The following is an 18,178-nucleotide window of genomic DNA, read 5'->3' as shown; positions in this document are numbered from 1 at the left end:
CTCCATTGAAGTTACTGTATCAAAACATGCAAATAGCATTGTAGCTTCTGAACTGAATGTATTTTAGCTATGAATATATTGTGATTTTTACCAGATTTAATGCATCATAAAAGTTTCTAACACTTTGATATTTTGATGAGCAAACATCTTCTCTTTTCTGACCAAGGCGAACTAAGTGTTTTTATCAAGATATTCTATTTAAATGAGCTGCTTGATGATACATAACTTACTTATGTAACAAAAGCTCTAGACAAATAAACGCTTCATAAAAAAAGAGAGAATTGAGACAGATCTTGTTCTTTTTTCCAGACATACAAAGGTAGTATAAAGCCTGCTTATATACACATAAATGCTCTAAATGCCTATAAATCATATCTACTAACATCTATGGTACCTTGAGAATCGATTGGGGCCAAAAAAAAAGCAACTTGCAAAAAATGGCCATTTTGGCCTCTGATCTAAAGGGTACTAGTCGTGAAAATATTGAACCTGACAGCTCTTTGATTTTCTTTTGGACGCTACAAGGCAGAAAACAGAGCTATAAACAAGCTCAAATACTCAAGATGCGCGTCAGAGACTGTAGTTTTTGGTGAATGTGTTTGTTTGATAGCTGTACTATAAAAATGAGGAGATATGAATGAAAAAACCTCGAAATTGTTTTTGCCTATTTACTCAACATGTTAGCAGCAGAGTTGTTACGTTCTATACATCAATCAGCTCAGAAAGCAAAGATCTACAACTTTTGTTACTGTATCAAAGCCATACAACTGCATCTTTATGCAGTTCCCAGCAAAAGCTCGATTTGAGAAAGCGGCGGGATGAAGGATTGGGATTTCCCTATTTCAATCTTCGCACGCTGCCACCCTGTATGTCCTATGTCTATTCACTCCCACACTTACAATATTAGATGCTTATGTTTCTATTTTCTCATGTTCTTTGGCAACCAAAATAACATGAAATACTTTAGAAAGACCAATTGCTAGCACATTTTATACAACCAGAGCAAAAATGCATAAAGCACTGCCTAAAGAAGCTAATCTTCGATACACCATTTCTCGACAACTAGGTTATCAAAATGATTCGCTTTTTCATTTAAAACATGCTTTCTTGAGCCAAGGAGTTGAGTGGTACCACTGGTTTGACTGTTGGGTGAAATTTAAAATGACCTAATATAGGTCTGATCCAACCGGAATGAGGTGAGGCCATGTCCAAGTACTTCTCTCAAAAAGAACACGAGTCTACTAAGATGAAAACATTGATTCGATTTGAGTATTGACCCCAAATCTGGATTCAAAGTTCGTTGTGCACTGAAATCAGTACAAAAGAAGCCATTTTCAATAACAAATAATCACTGATACATAATAAATATCTCCAAACATATTCCCTTCCAACAGAATGATTTACTTCTATGATACAAAATAGGCTCTTTCGAGTTTATAAGCGAATGTATCAACTTTGTTTCCACCAATGAGTGGCAATGAAACAAATCTTTCATGCTTGTTTCGAAAACAAAAAAAAAAGAAGTATAGGTCGCTCTTTCTTCATTGATAAAGTAGAGTAGATACATTTTTTGCTACTTATTCATTTATTTGATGAAGCACCCATTTGCCCTTATTTGACATGTAAGTATTCGATTTCAAGATCAGATAACTTTTTCTCTCTCTCTCTTTTTTATGCTTTTAAATAAACTCAAAGAATATTGGGCACTAAGAAGAGGCGAAAAAGTCTATTTTGACCCCAAAAAACGCGTCAAAGTGATACGCGCCATACAGAAATACACACCTATCTTAAGGTATGTTTATATACATACAACAATACACTTATGTTATCAGTGTGGTGCTTTTCTTTATAGGTATTGTGTGGATCTTGATATTGCCTTATGAAGGATACAGCAAAAGAACCTATATATCAGAAAACGCTTTACTACCTGGACAAGTAAGAACATCTTATAATAACACATACGCACGATTGAATTGATGTATAGACCAATCTTGATTATGGTTTCAACGATGTGCATACAGCAGAATACTATCGACAATTACTTTTGGATATTCAAGAAAAAGACAGTCAAACGTATAGATACATATAATAACATTGAATTGCATTGACTTATGCCATGTAGACGAGCTCAATTTGTTCATAATGAATTCAGAAAGACTGGATTTACTTCTGTTATGCAACCATTTGTGATTGAAGGAAAAGAAAACAAAAAGGTAATTGAAGAGCAAGACAACACACAGCTTATTCTTTTAGGGAGTCAATGCATTTGCTATCAATAGAGCACCACGAAGTGACGGAAAAGAAGCATTGATCTTGAGTGCATCATGGAAATCAAGAACGGGAGAATGTAGGTCGAATAGTTGGTTTGCAATTTCACTTATTATCTAGACAACACCAATGGTATTGCTGCCCTTTTATCGCTTGCGAAACTGTTTAAAAGAAATGTCTATTGGGCAAAAGATGTGATTTTGCTAGTGACAGATCATGGCAAGTTTGGAACACAAGCATGGCTGGATGCTTATCATGGTACACTGGAGCATGGTAATTTAAATAGTCATCAACATACATTCATTTTGTCTTCTCAGATGTAGTGATGCCTAGATCAGGTGCCATTCAAGGTGTAGTTCATTTAGACTTTCCAGGCACACAAGACTATGAAAGCCTAGGCGTCTTTTTTGGTAAGCGCTTATTCAGGCACATTAACATAGCTCATCAAAGGAACATTAGAGGGTGTCAATGGTCAATTACCCAATTTAGACTTGATCAATACCATTGTTGCAGTTGCTTCAACAGCGCATCCGCCAATTGATATTACCTTGCATAACAATAACAAAAACCCCTATCAAGGTTCTCCTTATAGTCAGTATTTAGACTCCTTGAATCATATGCTTCAGAGCATGAAGTATTTAGTCTTAGGACACCCTTCAAGTGAAGCTGGTCTCTATCTTCGGTAAGCAGCCCATTATGTGCTTTCATTTTTTTTAAAAAAAAAATGATTTTATAGTTATACCATTGATGCTGTCACTATTCATGGTATTGTTGGACATGAAAACTTACATCAATTATTTGGATTTGGACGTATTGGCAGGTAAAAGACATACAAAGGCAACAAATGATTGATCATAAGTTAGATTGGTTGAATCTACATTCCGTAGTCTAAATAACCTATTGGAGCATTTTCATCAATCCTTCTTTTTCTACCTGTTACCACAGCCAAATCGTTATGTGTCCATCAGTCAATATATGCCTCCTATTATTCTTTTTGCTTGTGCCCTTATATTTCAATCACTCTCGCTGTATTATGTCGGCACAAAAGAGCCTGTTATGCCAGCAGACAAACAAGCACTACCTGCTTATTCTATTGAAAAGCGTCATACTCTCTTTGGTTTCCGTATTTTGATCTTGACGCATGTTGCTGGTCTTGTTATCTTTAACATGATACAGCCTCATTTCGGATGGAAATATCTCGATCGTTTTGAACAACAGGAGGTAAGTCAGGATGTGTAACAATAAGTAAATTGAATTAAGAATAGATGATATTAATTCAATACGGAGCATCTGAATTGATTGCATTGGCAACTGTTGTCATGGCTGTTGCATGGATCAGTACATCATCATTGGCTGAACACGACGGAACGATCCTTAAATCTTTCTGTCTTGCTGAAAGTGCATTAGTGATTGCCACCGTCTCTCTCCTGAATTTCAGTTTGGGAGTCATGACGGCTGTCTTGATCTTGATACCTTATAGTTTTGTCCAGCCCACGTCAAACAAGCTTTTTCAAGTGGCTCAGACTATCTTGTTGGCCTTGCTCTCTCCTGCTGGTCTTGCTGGTCTATTTGTCTATATCACTGACATGTATTTGGTTGATGTCTTACAGATCTTATTGTCTGATTATCAAGTGGTTCGATCATGGCTTTTGACTTTTGTTTGCACTGTCTATTGGCCTATCAATATGGCCATGATGATTTTAGTATTCACCAATGCTACATCTTGATATAAACTATATACATGGTTTTTATTATTATTAAACAAGGAGTGAAAAAAAGGGGAGGAAATATACAGTAAGATCGAAGAAAAAAATTTTTTTTATACAAATGGCTTTTGAGCAATAATACAATGCCAATTAACAAACGTGCGAGCACGCTTCCATTCTGCTGGTAAACCTGCAATATACTCATCGTATTTTTCAGAACTCAAGTTCATCTCATGAGATAACCAAGGTTTGAGTGATTTTAACATAAATAGGTACTGACTAGACATGGCCCTAGCAAATTCGGAACAATGTTGCTTATTGTCAACACGAGCGGTTGTTTCTTGAGACATGGCACTGCCATTACTTGCGCGTTTTCTTGTTTCTGCAGAGGATATAGAAGAACAAGAGGAACTATGGAAAGAACCCCAACCAAGAGGAAGCATTTGAGCAATATCTTCTACTCGTCGGAATCCATTGATGGCAAACATCGTAGGCAATCGATGGACAGCATAAGGATCTTGTTGACGCATTGTTAAGCCAGATATTACTATAGATAGAGTGAGTATATGGAGCTCGTATAAATCTATAAGCTAACTTACACTTGTCATTCATGGCGCATTCATGCTCTAGGCTATTTTGTGTTTCGAGATCAGGTTCAACACATTCAATCCATCCACCAGGCTTCAAGATACGTTGATATTCAAGTAACAAAGGCTGCCATGTTTGTCCTTTAAGTCCCCAGTTCAGGTCTCTTTGATAGATGTAGTCAATACTGTTATCAGGGAAGGGTAAAATCAATGCTTCTGGTTGTCCTACAAGTGTACCGCATGTTCTAAAATGGCAATTGCGTGGCTTAATGTCTTTGGGATAGAAGGCTTCTTGATCAATGCCAATAAATGTCGATTTAGGAAACGCTGTGCTCATTTCCATGGTCCATGTACCGGGTCCACAACCAACATCCAGGACTACAATACCCTTTTCAAGTTGAGTACGAATAGGCGACTTAAAATCTGATCCGAAAGCAGTGCGTAATAAGTAGTGTTGTGCTACCATACGATCTTGCTCGTTATTGTCTTGTGTCAAAACATATGACATGGTTTTCATTGGCACCGGACGAGGTTTCTTGACACTTTTGAGTTTCTTGATGGGTTGTTCTTTTTTTGTCTTGGGATACATGAGTTTGTTGAGACGAGAAGAGGGTTGTGGAGTGGGCGCAGGCATCAAGAGGTGCTCATTGGCTCTTTGCATTTCAAGTTGTTGGCGTTTATATAAGCGTTGATCCATGATTTTAATTAAGATTTCTGCACTCAATGGTCGTTTAGGACGTTGTGTTGATTTAGGCATCTGAATAGCAGAATCAGATAAGACAGAAGAAGAATTGGTAGTTGTAGATGATGCGGATGGACTCAGTGAAGGAGGCATGTTGTATGTCTTTGTCTGATGGCAAGTCTTTGGTACTCGGTGTTTCCAACTGTTTTCTGTCACCATGTCAGATGTATATAAAGGACGAATGTTACGTTTAGATAAAGACCTTTTTCTCAATATCTTTTCAAAGAAAGAAGGGTTTTCAAATAAAGAAGTGGTGTTTGTTCCAATCATGATAACAAAGAAGAGAGAAAAACAAAAAACAAAACGAAAATGCCAAACTTTATATATTCGTATATTAAGCACCCCCCATTACGCCCTTTTTACCCCGAGTCTCCTTTTCTTCTAAAATAAGCTCCTGTAAAGTGATGCACCCCCCCCTCCTTTAACAATATCCGGACCGTTCACATGGTTTGAGTTGTCATGATCATCGAGTAAGATCTGATATGGAAAGTCTTACAAGGACTTGAATGAGGCCGTGCAGGCTTGATTTTTTGACTTTTATGGAAACGAACAAGGTTGCAGCCAAGTTGTTTGTAAATAAATCGGATCATGATCTTAATAAGAGAGAAAGAAAAAAGGGAGAGTCGCATGCACTACGCATGATGAATAAAAATGGCGATAATCTATTGTCGCTCATACCTTCTGTGTTACCGTGGAAGGTTAGGTCGAATGTATGGCTATCACACGTCTATTTAAATCGAGAGTACAAAACATAATCCAACTTACCTGGCATAAACTTATTGCGACATCTTCTTTTAAGAGTCGTTCGCGTAATGTCAACGTAATGTGTTCCATGGCCTCCAATGTATTAGATGTGCCTAGTTGAGAACGAAGATCTGTATGCACGCGAAAGGCTTGATGGAACAGTTTAAATAGATGGCTTTTGATAACGGGTGGTCTTGTTATTGGGTCCAGTTGCTTACAGATTTCAAGATATTCAAGCGCAACGTCATACGCTTTAGGTGGCATGATTTGTCCTGGCTGAAATAATGTAGGATTGTATAACACGCCTTCGGCACTCATCACCCCATCCACGCCTGTCTGCTCAAAACATGTCTGCAGATCATCGTGATATAGAATATTGCCATTGGCTATCACAGGTATATTGACTGCATCTTTTACAGCTTTGATTTTGGTCCAATCAGCGAGGCCGGTATGATGCCCTTTTTGTTCTCGTCGTCTGCCGTGCACAGTGATCAATTGAGCGCCGGCTTCTACCAACATATGAGCATAATCCACTGTCTTGGATACACTTTCAAATACTCTGATCTTGGCTGTCACAGGCACCATGAGTTCTCTGTCCAGCGTAGAAATTAATTTGTAGATCAATTCCCAGTCATCCTGCAAAAAGGAGCCATAGCGTCCCTTTTTGGCAATGTGCTGTGGACAGCCTAAATTAAGATCCACAGCTTCACAGTCATGTTCTACCATTTTGGCTGCTCTTGTCAAAATATCAGGGTCATTGGCACAAAACTCTTGAGTCTAAGCATAGGTATTCATCAATGTTACTTACTTGGACAATCAGAGGCCGGTCTTCAGGATGAATGGACCATTGATCAAGACGATACTTGGGTCCTCCTATAGGGTCACTAAAGAGTTTGGCATGGAACATGGGTGTGTAGCACAAATGAGCATTGTATCTTCTACAAAGCATACGCCAAGCTAATTCACTTTGCTCAACCATGGGTCCTACAATGTATTTAGGTGAACCAAGTATTTTAGTATAAAACTCATATCCTTTGGGTTTGGATAGAATAGGTCTCATAATTGAAAGAGAGAGAGAGAGAGAGAGAGAGAGAGAAAAAAAGAAATGCCAAAACATAAGCCACCATGGAATTCACTCTTTATGCAAATCTTTCAATGGCCGCCTCGACGCGTTTCTTTTTCTCTCTCTTTTTTTTTCTTTTATGGACTCAACAAAAGAAGAACCTGTTCAACCTACTTTAGAAGAAGACACTACGTCTGAGGAACAAGGTACTGAAGCACAAAAGACCTTGGACGCACTTGAAGCTATACCCGAAGTTATGGAAAAGGTATTTCATAAACACAAACAACTCGACTTATTTTTCTATAGCTTGCAGACGATAATACACAATATGATTTGCATGTACAACTAATTGATCTTTTAAAAAAAGCGGGCCTTCAGGATGAACTTGAACAGGCTCGGATGAATATGCATGATATTTATCCTATGAGTGAAGGTAAGCTATATCCTGTATGATTCATGTTCATGTATCATGTTAGCTTTATGGTTGGATTGGATACAAGACACGAAAAAAGAAGCAAACACAGTAGAAGGAAAGACAAAACTATTCCAATTGCACAGCTTAGCACAAGAAGACTATGTGTGTAAGTAAGATGGATAAACATGGACAGCTGTTGATTTTCTTGATAGCCATCACAATTTGGAAAGATTATGTTGATTTTGTTCTTGAGGATTTCTATCAAGGGTTCACAGATGATATCACAACACTTGACGAAACAGTAGAAGACTATATTGATAACATACGTCAAGATCTCTTGACAGCCGTCAGAGCCACATCTTCCCATGTCAAGCAAAGTCAAATGGTTTGGAAACCTTATTCTGAATTTGAGCTCTCTATTCTCGAGCGATTTAAGCAAGATGAAGACCAACTACGTCGTGTCAAAAAGATGTATCTAGATCGATTGGCTGTACTTCACATTGACTGTGAAGATACATTTCAAGCTTATTCTAGTTTTGTAACCCAGTATCATAATCAAGAGTACGAAGCAAGTATGGTAGAAGCCAATAAGATTTATGCCAAGATCAAGAAAGCAGCAGAAGAAAGAGATTATTACGAATTGCAGTTGACATCCACAGGTTATGCTTTGGACGCATTTTATCAATACATTGACTATGAATTGACGACCAAGAACATGTTTGCATTAAACCATGTTCGATCTCTTTATGAAAGAGCCATTGTGTACTATTGTACAGATCCTAGTTTATGGGATGATTACATTTTATTCTTGGTAAATCCTGTTCTATAGCGTATCATGACTAAGGCAATCATTAGATTGAGCGTGCTAGAATACAAGCTTATCTAGAGACAACATGTACAAGAGCAGTGCGTAATTGTCCCTGGTCTGGTATATTATGGGCTCATTTAGCAAGAACGTATGAATCAGGCAATAAATCCACAGACCAAATACAGAGTAAGTTCCTGTGTTAATGCTAACAAAACCATCTAACATCGCTAGATATATTTGATCGTGCCCTAGCCTCGAAACCGGTTTTATCAAGCATAGAAGACTTGGTGACTGTCTTGTTGGCTAAATGTGATTATGCCAGAAGAAAGATCGATTGGGAAGACTGTAGGTTGTTGGATGTTGATGATGTTACTCACACTTTGTTTAGTGGACGAAGAAGCCATTATCGATTTAAAAGTAGCCTTTGAAGAAAGTTTAGAATATGTGACAGAAGGTAGAATACAAGTGTAACCCTTGATCTAACTTTATTATTAGCGTTTCCTGATTCAGGAGACCCATATTATCGGATCGAAAAATACTATGCTTTTATTTCGCTCAAGCGATTTGGGGATGTAGAGAAAGCAAGAGAACTCTGGGAAGATGTGGTTGACCGACATGGTTTAGATACAGAAGCATGGATTCAGTTTATTCAGTTTGAACGGTAAAGAAGTCCCGTCTTTTATCATCTCATTAAATTTCATTTAGTGATCAAGGCAATTATGAACGTTGTACAAGCTTATTTAAACAGGCAATACAAAAGAAAATTGATAATCCTGCACGACTGATGGATATATGGAGTACAATCGAACATGAAATTGGCACATTAGGGTCATATGAAGAGGCGCTCGTTCGCATCAATCGTAAACAAAAGATTCTCTCAAGACAATGGCAGTCACAGTATGTCAAGGAAGAAGATACACAAGAAAAGAAGATTATGGATAGAGTAAGTGATATATGTATATTTGTATCTTATACCTTGATAGAAAAAGAAGAGTGCGCATCGAATTGCTCAAAAACAAAGAGCAAAAGAGAAAAAGCAAAGTGAATTCAAGAAGCCCATTGAAAAAGTACTCAAGAAACAAGCAAAGCCAGAACAACTAGAACAACAAGTGACAGAACAACCAACAGTCAATCCTCTCAAGAGAAAACTGTCTGCAGAAGATGAAAGCGAAACCAAGAAATCGAAATTGAATGAAGGTGAAAATGAATTTGAGAAGTCAAAACTGAATGAAGGTGAAAATGAATTCGAGAAGTCAAAACTGAATGAACCCCCCAAACCTTCATTTCAACCAAGACCTCGTTCGACCAGACCGAATACAAACATCAGAAGAGGAAAATCACTTAAATTAGGTCAAAGATCAGTCAATCGAAATGATGTTGAGAAACTTCATTCTGATAAAAAACAAGATACAGGTGACAGCAAGAGTAATGATGATTTCCGTGCCATGTTATTAGGCAAGAAATAAAAATTTTTCTTCTTCTTTTTATATATATATATATATATGAGCCAAAAAGATATTGAGAGTGTGTTTGTGAAATACGTGAAAGAATATCAAGGTAGAAAAAGCTTTCTTTTCAAAAATAACACTCAATATGTTTAGATATCAATGGTACTCATATTCATATTTATGAAAGCCCTCCTTCTGCTTTAGAGTTTTTAAGAACTTCAGTTCACCCAAATAGACCAGCTATTATCAAAGGTAAAAACCATACACACAGAAGGGCTACTTAGACAAAGTATAGGTGCCTTTGATCACTGGCCAGCAAGAACACAATGGACAAACGAGTATTTGAGATCCAAGATGGGCGAAGCTACTGTAACAGTTGCAAGTAAAGTACACTCACATACTATGGACACCTGACAGTTCGGTTAGTTACACCCAATGGATATGCGGATGCAGTGACTTTTGATCCAGTCACGAACAAAGAGTATTTCGCTATGCCTTATGAAGCACACATGACATTCAATGGCTTTTTAGATATCATGGAAGGCAAAGTCATATCCGACCATGCTCATTATATCAGTCTACAAAATTCTAGTCTTTCTATCGAATATAGTGCATTAGAAAAAGACGTGGACGAGGATATTCGCTGGTGTAGTGAGGCATTAGGGAAGCAACCGGATGCAGTCAATTTCTGGTTTGGTGATGAAAAAAGTACTACTTCTTTACATAAAGATCCATACGAGAATTGCTATGCTGTCATTCGTGGACAAAAGACGTTTATACTCTATCCTCCTTCAGAATACTATTGCATGCATGGTACATATCTGTCAATTGGCGTGTATATCTCTAATACCTCTTTAGAATCCATGTATCGAAATGCTATCTATGAACCCAATGAAGCAAACATACTCGAATTAAAACCTCTTGAGTCAAAAACACCATGGATCCCTGTCAATCCCTTAGAGCCTGATTTAGACCGATTTCCTCGTTTTGCTTATGCATGTCCCATCACAATCACAGTAGAAGAAGGCGACATGTTGTATTTACCAGCATTATGGTTTCACCAGGTATTACAACAAGGTTCAGAAGGTGTGATTGCTATCAATTATTGGTATGATATGGACTATAGGAACATACTATATCCTACAATTGGGCTTCACAGAAGATGGATGACAGGCATTATAGAAAACAATCGTGCATTATTAGACGAAGAAGAAGAGGAAGAATAAATTTATTGAAGTTCTAAAACACAATCATGCCAAGGTTCAGGACCATGAACAACTTTACTAACACCTACTTCTTTAAATCCAACACCACCATAAAGACCAAGAAGATTAGGTCGACTCATAAGAACAACACGGTCGTATTTCTTGGCTTGTTGGTTGGCTTGTTTTAATTGTTCAATCCAGTTTTCTAACAGTTTGGTAGCAATACCTTGGTTACGGTAGTCAGGAGAGACACAGACACTATGGAGACAGACAGTTCTACCGTTAGGTTCATGACGACTCATAGACTCGTCTGTCACCAAGTCAGCCGTCGTGAGTGTGGTACAGAGAAATCCCACTACTTTGCCGTTCTGATCCATATCACGCGCCACAGTGAATAATTCAGGCCCTGATTCAGCAGCATAGTGAATACGACGCGCTAATTGTTCTCTACTGGCAGCTTCTTCAGGATGATAAGATGCTGTTTCGTATTCAGTCACGATGTCTAAGTCGTCAGGTGTAACAGCTGTAAACTTGAGGTTCATTTTTTTTAAAAAAAGAAAGAAAGAGAGAAAAAAGAGACAATGTATGTCTGACAGTGAAAAATAGATGCTAGAGTCATTTTTACTCATGTTCTATGATATTCCAACAGTGATTTCATTTTCACTTGTTATTGAAATATACATCAAACTCATTTTGGAAATGGATATGCAGTTTTTAGAATAAAGTTCAAAATGATAGTTTGACAAGCATCAACATGAGAGGGAGTTCTTTTTTATTCCAGATAACAAAGAAAATTAGGAGAATAATATGTAAGGGTTTTAGTTGGGACACCAGGTCACAGTGTAAGAAGGAGCTCTGCATTGATAAAGACTAGTATCATCATCGTAAGCAAAACTGTAGGCATCAGGACAGCCATGCTTGACAGCAGAAGCATACTTATTAATAGGACATGTAGCAGCAGTAGCATGAGCACCAGTACAACAGTACTCAGAGGTACCAAACTTGGAACAAGCACTTAAACAGCCAATATAAGTATCATTTTCAGTCATTTGCAATTCAGAAGGGCAAGAAGGAACAGCCTTGCAGGCAGGAGCACCACACCAATATTTACCGCTCTCAAGAGGGTTTGTGGATGTTGTGTTAGGATGAACAGGTGTAATACTGAGAGGTAAGTTGTAGCCATCTACAAAGGACAAGTCATAGAAATCTTTACCATCAGCACCATGAAAAGTGAATTCAGCTAATGAAGCAGGGTAAGCAGCACCAGCAATTTGGCAGCCAGAGCCTTGGCAGTCTTCGCGAGCCCAGTAACGACCAGACCACATACCTTCGTAAGTGAATGTTTTTGAGGAACCAGGAACCATGGGCATGGGATCAGAAAAAGCAGAAGTGGTACTCAACGTACTGAGTTGAATGGTTTTGGCACAGTTATTGACAATCTTGACAGTGGTTGTGAGGCCATTGTCACGTCTGTAGACAGAAGGAGCAGCCGTAGCCAAGCCAATAACAAAAAAAAGACAGAATTGGATCAATTGCATTGTTTTTGTTTCTTATTGTGCGTCTATCTTTTCCGCCTACTCTTTTTATATCTTTTTTTTTTTTTGACAAGTTCCCCTTGATTTTCTGGAAAAGATCGAGTCCCTTATTTTACAACTCAATCTTATGTTAGTCTGGTAAACAGGTCCCTTTTTTTTTTTTGAAGGTACTTTATGAATGGATTTGTTTAAAATTAATATACAAACAATTTTTTTTCTCTTTCTTTACTTTACACAACAATAAACAACAAAAATTTTGGCATTGTACTTTAAATTCATATTTTTCTTTCTTTTTCTTCTTGTTCTATACATCTTAATTGATGTCAAGGTCATCAAAGTGATATTCAAAAAGTACCCTATTCCAAAAAGACTAGTGACATTGTGTAACTGTGTAGCACTTTTTTTTTTAAAAAAAAAACTTAATGTCTCAGCAAATGGAAACACAATAGGGACCAGTCGTTGCATTGACCTACTTTTCTTGTTTTTTTTCGCAGCCATAAAAGAAAAGCTTATTTGATTCTGAAAAAACCTCGAATTTAGCACTATTGAAAGATTATATGAAGCATGAAAATAGAAGATTTCACTTTTTTGCTAGATAAAAATAAACGCCAGAGGCATTGATTTGAAATCAAAATAGTACAAGTTACCCCGGCTAAAGTAATGAATGCAAGGCAACATATGTCGAAATAGCTTATTTTCTATAAAAAATTTTTTTTTGCCATTGTTCCTTTGTAAAGTGAAACATGGTTAAAAGTTCAAGAAGCTTACAAATACATTTTTTTTTTTTACTTTCTTTTGCTTACTGCAATTCGCGAATGGCTAAAATACAAGCAAAAGACAATTCACATCAGCGCATCAGAATGAAAAAAAAAAAAAGGAAAGAGTTTAACAAACAAAATGGGATACTTTCTCTGTTATAAAATTTTGACGTGTGATCTCCGACTGATTTTGTATATCGGCAAAAGATCTTCCGTATATATATTTCAAAATGCGTTTATTGATCCACAGCAATCGTAGGTCTTGATTCTTTCAAGACAATCTTTATCCTACGTACTTCTCCATCCGGTCCTACTAATAAACAGCTCGACAGTCCATCATGCTGATGAGGATCATTTTTTCTTTTTCTTCTGTCTGCACTGACCATGCTGCTGCCTAAAGGTTCTCTACCACAAGGCACAAGATGCCACTCCGATCCAACATGATAGGCGCCTATTTGTTTCCCATGTCGCATCTGAAAGACTTTGACAATACCCCGTTTGGGCGTATAGATCACCAAAAACAACAAGACTTTTGGCACACGCGCTGGTTCTAATCCATACAACTGATGCTCAAACACTTCTACCCATCCACACACAGCGTCGCGCACACCTTTCCACATACGAATCATTTCACCTTCCACAACATCCCAGAGGATGACTCGGCCAAGCGCATCTGAGGTAGCCGCGAGTGTCTGGTGTTGTGAGCTAGTGGAAGGCGGGGAAATAGAAATGTGGTTGATTTTTCGATAGGCATCATCGACTGATAACAGGACTGGAATGGGTGTAGCAGGTTCAATATGACTTGGGGGTCTACGCATCTCAGGTACATAGGGTGTAGGTGCTTTTTGTGACTCTTGTTCTTGTTGACCGCCCCACCATGATTTGGCAAACGAAAAGACAGGTAAAGTAACACGGGATACAACATAACTGGCCATAGAAGCAGCCGACATGAAAGGTCGTGTGGATTCGGATGTGGCATAAAACGTCAGCATGGGATGTGCACCTACGCCAATGTATCTTGACGTGGCTGCTTTTGGAGGAAAATTATTTGAGGTGGATATAGTGGTGGATGGATCCAGGTAAGGTGTCTGTGAATAGGTAGGAGAGGGACCTAAACTGACAATATCCTTGACTTGATCTTGGTGCTGCAAATCCCATTTCTTGTAGGTGAAAGCAGTATGCATTCGAGAAGCATCAATCCCACTTTCTCGTTGTCCATCGCATACTCTTAATACCATCCAAAGACTCTGTCCATCAATACTCACGACCTTATTGCCTTCAAACAGGATAGTGATGTCTTCGTCTTCATTTAAGGGTGGATGACGTGCTACTCTAAACACAGGGGGTGGTGTTCTCATCTTGATCCTTAGGACTGGTGTTGTTTCTAATTGCTGTTCTGTCAATAAAACACCCGCCTAGCGCCCAATGGATATCAGTTGTTGATCTAGAATTATTTACTTGCCTCTGAAAATACACGTATCCATCCTGTATTGTATCCACACATCACATAATGTTGACTACAAACTCTTTCAATCTTTTTTTTTTTTTTTTTGGTTTTCTTGTAGTGGACTTACGTTGAACGCGTAGAGGGAACAAACAAGGGCAAGCATAAAACACAGGTGATTTCTTCACTTCAATCATGTCAATTAAAAAAGAAATAGCTCAAACTACAGCTTACTTGGGTTGTTGGCAGCCTGAACCTTGTCCTAAGGCCATATATTCTCTCTCACTATTTAACTGTACCATAACAAATTTGGCCTTATAGGCTAGTACGAGGCTATGTCCGTCTGCAGAAGCAGCTATGATAATTTTGGTACTATCTGGTATGTTGGGAGAAGGGGAGCGTGTTGAAGGTGTGGGTTCTTCGTCTATTTCATCTTTAAATACTTTATTCCAGCCGTCTGTCGATATGAGTTGATATCTATCCATGAGCCTTTATTATTACCTTCTCTTGGTGTCTTAATCATCTGTGCGTCTTCAAGTATACTTTCATCAGTTACATCCTCAATAGAACTCGTTACTTGAGGCAGATTACCCACAAGAATAGACAAGACCGGTGAAGGGATCCGGTAATGATGTTCTAGTACAGATCTTATTCTCTTAGACATATTATGCATGTAAATAAAAAAATAAAAAATAAAAATAAAAATACGACACACACACCTACAGTGATGTGTAACACAGCGCATGATAGGGCTATTTTTTCATCATTATTGAGACAAAAGGGGGGGGGAAGTGTCTGTGAGCTTTATGCAGCCATCATGGATCTGGCTGCATGAATCTATTTTATTCAGTAAAAGAAAAGATCTTTTTTTTTAGTGTCTTTTGTTGTTTTTAGTAAAGTATGAGGAATGGTTTAGATAGGCAACACTCATATCAAATACCCATTCACCGAAATTAAGATATTTGTCTACATAATCACGAATCGTACTGCTTTCTATTTTGGAGGTGGCTACTCTTTATATAAGGTTAGGGTCAATACGAAGACTATACAGAATACGTTACTGTAATCCAGTCGATCGTTTAATGCCTGCTAGTAAAGTTGAGATCAAGATGGCGTCAAAAGTATAGTGAAGTAGTTTGCTCATCACAAGTAAAAAAGAAAAAAAAAGGGAAAAAAAAAGAGAAAGCAACTCCGCAGTCAGTCTATTTTATTGTCTATGATGGAACAACTTCTCGGTCAATTTAAAACTGAATTGGTAGATCCATAGTAAATAGGAGAGTGATTCATACTGCCACCAAGCTTTGATGAGTTCCTTGAAGAGGTGTAAATTGAAGCCAACAGATTTGATCTTTTCGAAAATGTACTTTTTGGTATCCAGCCAAACAGCTTTTGAACAATACATGCCCATGACCATATACGTTATACGCTCATCAGACACACTATTCAGTTTTTCATCTACATGTCTTAGGAGATCATTTGTCTTGAGCAAGAGTAAGACAGGACGAGGTAATCGAGCAAGAATGTCGGCTACTTGAACAAGATAAGTTAAAGCGCCTTCTGAAATACGGCCCACTTCATCTGTTCCACGCGTACTGCCTAGATCAGATTGGCTGATCTTCTCCCATTCTCGACCTGTGAGCATACAGGCAAATAACTGGTAAATGTCAGTACCACCTACACGATAAGCGTATTTTTGAATGCCTTCTTCGTCTGCCTTGATCAGAGAAGTCCAGAGGTGTGCATAATTCGAGCGAAGATCGTCTGATAACTCTCTGTAAAGACCATGGTCTAGCAAGACCAAGTCAAAGTTGTATTTAGAGTATTTTGGATTCTTAGCAGGTCGAATAAACACATTTCCCGGGTGAGGATCACAATGAACAAAGCCATGTAAAAAAATCATTTCTGAAAAGACACGCGTGAGTTCATTCGAGACCTGTCGGGGATCAATGTTGTGTTTCTTCATGTACTCTAAATCGTCCACTCGAGAACCATTGATGACTAGTACACATCAGTAACTTTTCCCTCATTTGGATTGACTTACATTCCATGCACATAATTCGTCTTTTGGCCCAAATCACTTGAGGAATCACAAGCGCTGTTTTGTTATGCTGAACATCTTCAGCAAAATTGGATCGAACGCGGTTTGAATTCTGCGATTCATGCACAAAATCCAGTTCTTTAGGAATCGATTCCCTCATTTCTTCTGCAAACCAGTCGAACCCAAAATCAGGAAACACACGCTTCACAATCTCGAAAATAAAAGAAACGGTGTCCATGTCTAGCTGACAGTATTCATCTAGATAAGGATGTTGTAGTTTGACAGCCACCCATCGATCATTGGTATCATCGTCCAGCCAGCTATTTTCCCTCTGTTGCTTTAAGGTTTCAATGCTCTGTTGTGAAAGTCGAGCTCGGTGCACTTGAGCCAAGGAAGCAACACCTAAAGGCGTCCAATCAAACGCTTCAAAGATCTCACCGACATCCATACCCATATCCGATCGAAACAGGGCTCGGATCGCTTCTGGACTTGTGGGCACGCATTGATCTTGTAACACACGCATGGTGAGGCACCATTCGTCCGGCAACAAGTACTGCATGACAGAGATATGTTGGCCCAGTTTGACATAGACACCACCGAGGTGCTGAATGGCTTTTAAGACACGGGTAGCGGAGCGTTGATGACAGGCCCGTTTTGCCTCCTCATGCTCGGCTGGCGTACTGTAGTGCTTGGATAAGGTGGTATGGTAATCGTAAGCCACTTGGGCACCGACAGTGCCTGCGATACGACACCGTTCAAGTGCGTTGGCTACATGACGAAACTGGTCGTTGGTTTTATACAGGAGAGCGCCGCCTACGCCTACAACGACCGTGGTTCCCAAGGTGAACATGGCAGCACCTTGAATCATACGTCGAGGTAAGCTTTTGCGAGGTTGTAGGGTTGCGTAGCACCGAGATCGAGGTCGAAGGCTAAAAGAAGGTGGTAAAGTGTTCAGCCAAGCTGAACGCCGAGGCAATAATTGGACTTGAGTCATTATTTTTATTGTTGATCAATGTGTATGCATGCACACATATACACATACACAAAAAAAAAGAAGAGGAAATTTGACAAGAAAAAAAGGTAAGAATTTCATCATAGGGAATTCGGTTGTTTAAATACATTCTGCTTTATCATTGGTTTGTGTCTTGTTGCCATACGTCAAGGACTTTTGTAAGAGTATATGGAGTTTCATTAGTTGCACTTTTATCATTTGGAATGAGTCTTTTGACGACATACAAGTAATAATTGAACGAATTGACTGTATATTTATATGAACAAAACCTCTTGCTTTTTTTTGCCTCAATGGCTCCAAAAGCGCTTCTTTTTTGCCTTTTTCAAGTGTCTTATCTGTTAGAATATATAACAGATCATTTCCATAGAAAAAGACAACACTTTTCGAAATGGCCAAAAATTATCG

General features: G+C 38.5%; 10 protein-coding genes across 10 annotated transcripts; 3 read left to right on the top strand and 7 right to left on the bottom strand.

Annotated features, from left to right (window-relative positions):
* The first annotated feature begins 1,545 nt into the window (after nucleotides 1-1,545).
* B0P05DRAFT_537780 (Gaa1-like protein) lies at nucleotides 1,546-4,036 on the top strand. The gene is made up of 11 exons (XM_051577771.1): nucleotides 1,546-1,792; nucleotides 1,833-1,935; nucleotides 1,985-2,073; nucleotides 2,123-2,213; nucleotides 2,254-2,347; nucleotides 2,389-2,541; nucleotides 2,586-2,678; nucleotides 2,728-2,950; nucleotides 3,005-3,088; nucleotides 3,132-3,489; nucleotides 3,534-4,036. Exons 1-11 carry the CDS (start codon nucleotides 1,674-1,676, stop codon nucleotides 3,993-3,995), a joined length of 1,869 nt encoding a protein of 622 aa, XP_051435936.1. The 5' UTR covers nucleotides 1,546-1,673; the 3' UTR covers nucleotides 3,996-4,036.
* Nucleotides 4,037-4,087: 51 nt separating this feature from the next.
* Nucleotides 4,088-5,396, bottom strand: B0P05DRAFT_578783 (S-adenosyl-L-methionine-dependent methyltransferase; the record flags this gene model as incomplete). Its single annotated transcript, XM_051581883.1, has 2 exons — nucleotides 4,088-4,521; nucleotides 4,574-5,396. 2 exons carry the CDS (start codon nucleotides 5,394-5,396, stop codon nucleotides 4,088-4,090), a joined length of 1,257 nt encoding a protein of 418 aa, XP_051435935.1.
* A 179-nt stretch (nucleotides 5,397-5,575) lies between these two features.
* B0P05DRAFT_537767 (tRNA-dihydrouridine synthase) lies at nucleotides 5,576-7,126 on the bottom strand. The gene is made up of 3 exons (XM_051577770.1): nucleotides 6,856-7,126; nucleotides 6,069-6,815; nucleotides 5,576-6,019 (listed from the first exon to the last, which is right to left on the bottom strand). Exons 1-3 carry the CDS (start codon nucleotides 7,105-7,107, stop codon nucleotides 5,990-5,992), a joined length of 1,029 nt encoding a protein of 342 aa, XP_051435934.1. The 5' UTR covers nucleotides 7,108-7,126; the 3' UTR covers nucleotides 5,576-5,989.
* A 120-nt stretch (nucleotides 7,127-7,246) lies between these two features.
* On the top strand, nucleotides 7,247-9,826 carry B0P05DRAFT_537764 (uncharacterized protein; the record flags this gene model as incomplete). Its single annotated transcript, XM_051577769.1, has 10 exons — nucleotides 7,247-7,375; nucleotides 7,417-7,543; nucleotides 7,587-7,691; nucleotides 7,738-8,336; nucleotides 8,381-8,519; nucleotides 8,565-8,678; nucleotides 8,722-8,787; nucleotides 8,829-8,994; nucleotides 9,039-9,276; nucleotides 9,316-9,826. The coding sequence occupies 10 exons, from the start codon at nucleotides 7,250-7,252 to the stop codon at nucleotides 9,376-9,378; spliced, it is 1,743 nt and encodes a 580-aa protein (XP_051435933.1). The 3' UTR covers nucleotides 9,379-9,826.
* B0P05DRAFT_59669 (jmjC domain-containing protein 7) lies at nucleotides 9,360-11,300 on the top strand. Its single transcript, XM_051583134.1, has 5 exons — nucleotides 9,360-9,890; nucleotides 9,935-10,033; nucleotides 10,077-10,163; nucleotides 10,208-10,594; nucleotides 10,640-11,300. Exons 1-5 carry the CDS (start codon nucleotides 9,836-9,838, stop codon nucleotides 11,005-11,007), a joined length of 996 nt encoding a protein of 331 aa, XP_051435932.1. The 5' UTR covers nucleotides 9,360-9,835; the 3' UTR covers nucleotides 11,008-11,300.
* Nucleotides 11,010-11,528, bottom strand: B0P05DRAFT_468208 (acyl-CoA N-acyltransferase; the record flags this gene model as incomplete). The annotated part of the gene is made up of 1 exon (XM_051574418.1): nucleotides 11,010-11,528. One exon carries the CDS (start codon nucleotides 11,526-11,528, stop codon nucleotides 11,010-11,012), a length of 519 nt encoding a protein of 172 aa, XP_051435931.1.
* A 247-nt stretch (nucleotides 11,529-11,775) lies between these two features.
* On the bottom strand, nucleotides 11,776-12,524 carry B0P05DRAFT_611161 (thaumatin; the record flags this gene model as incomplete). The annotated part of the gene is made up of 1 exon (XM_051583391.1): nucleotides 11,776-12,524. One exon carries the CDS (start codon nucleotides 12,522-12,524, stop codon nucleotides 11,805-11,807), a length of 720 nt encoding a protein of 239 aa, XP_051435930.1. The 3' UTR covers nucleotides 11,776-11,804.
* An 896-nt stretch (nucleotides 12,525-13,420) lies between these two features.
* Nucleotides 13,421-14,711, bottom strand: B0P05DRAFT_537759 (Rab3 GTPase-activating protein regulatory subunit N-terminus-domain-containing protein). The gene has a single exon (XM_051577768.1). The coding sequence runs from the start codon at nucleotides 14,635-14,637 to the stop codon at nucleotides 13,516-13,518; it is 1,122 nt and encodes a 373-aa protein (XP_051435929.1). The 5' UTR covers nucleotides 14,638-14,711; the 3' UTR covers nucleotides 13,421-13,515.
* Nucleotides 14,712-15,461: 750 nt separating this feature from the next.
* B0P05DRAFT_537754 (uncharacterized protein) lies at nucleotides 15,462-15,928 on the bottom strand. Its single transcript, XM_051577767.1, has 2 exons — nucleotides 15,785-15,928; nucleotides 15,462-15,736 (listed from the first exon to the last, which is right to left on the bottom strand). Exons 1-2 carry the CDS (start codon nucleotides 15,865-15,867, stop codon nucleotides 15,595-15,597), a joined length of 225 nt encoding a protein of 74 aa, XP_051435928.1. The 5' UTR covers nucleotides 15,868-15,928; the 3' UTR covers nucleotides 15,462-15,594.
* B0P05DRAFT_537752 (ABC1 family-domain-containing protein) lies at nucleotides 15,865-17,842 on the bottom strand. Its single transcript, XM_051577766.1, has 2 exons — nucleotides 16,765-17,842; nucleotides 15,865-16,721 (listed from the first exon to the last, which is right to left on the bottom strand). The coding sequence occupies exons 1-2, from the start codon at nucleotides 17,753-17,755 to the stop codon at nucleotides 15,931-15,933; spliced, it is 1,782 nt and encodes a 593-aa protein (XP_051435927.1). The 5' UTR covers nucleotides 17,756-17,842; the 3' UTR covers nucleotides 15,865-15,930.
* Nucleotides 17,843-18,178: the final 336 nt, after the last annotated feature.

This window comes from Gilbertella persicaria (assembly GCF_025201335.1).
Source record: "Gilbertella persicaria strain CBS 190.32 chromosome Unknown B0P05scaffold_15, whole genome shotgun sequence".
Lineage (NCBI taxonomy): Eukaryota > Fungi > Mucoromycota > Mucoromycetes > Mucorales > Choanephoraceae > Gilbertella > Gilbertella persicaria.
Note: the sequence above shows the minus strand (reverse complement) of the source record. Positions and strands in the feature narration are given on the sequence as shown.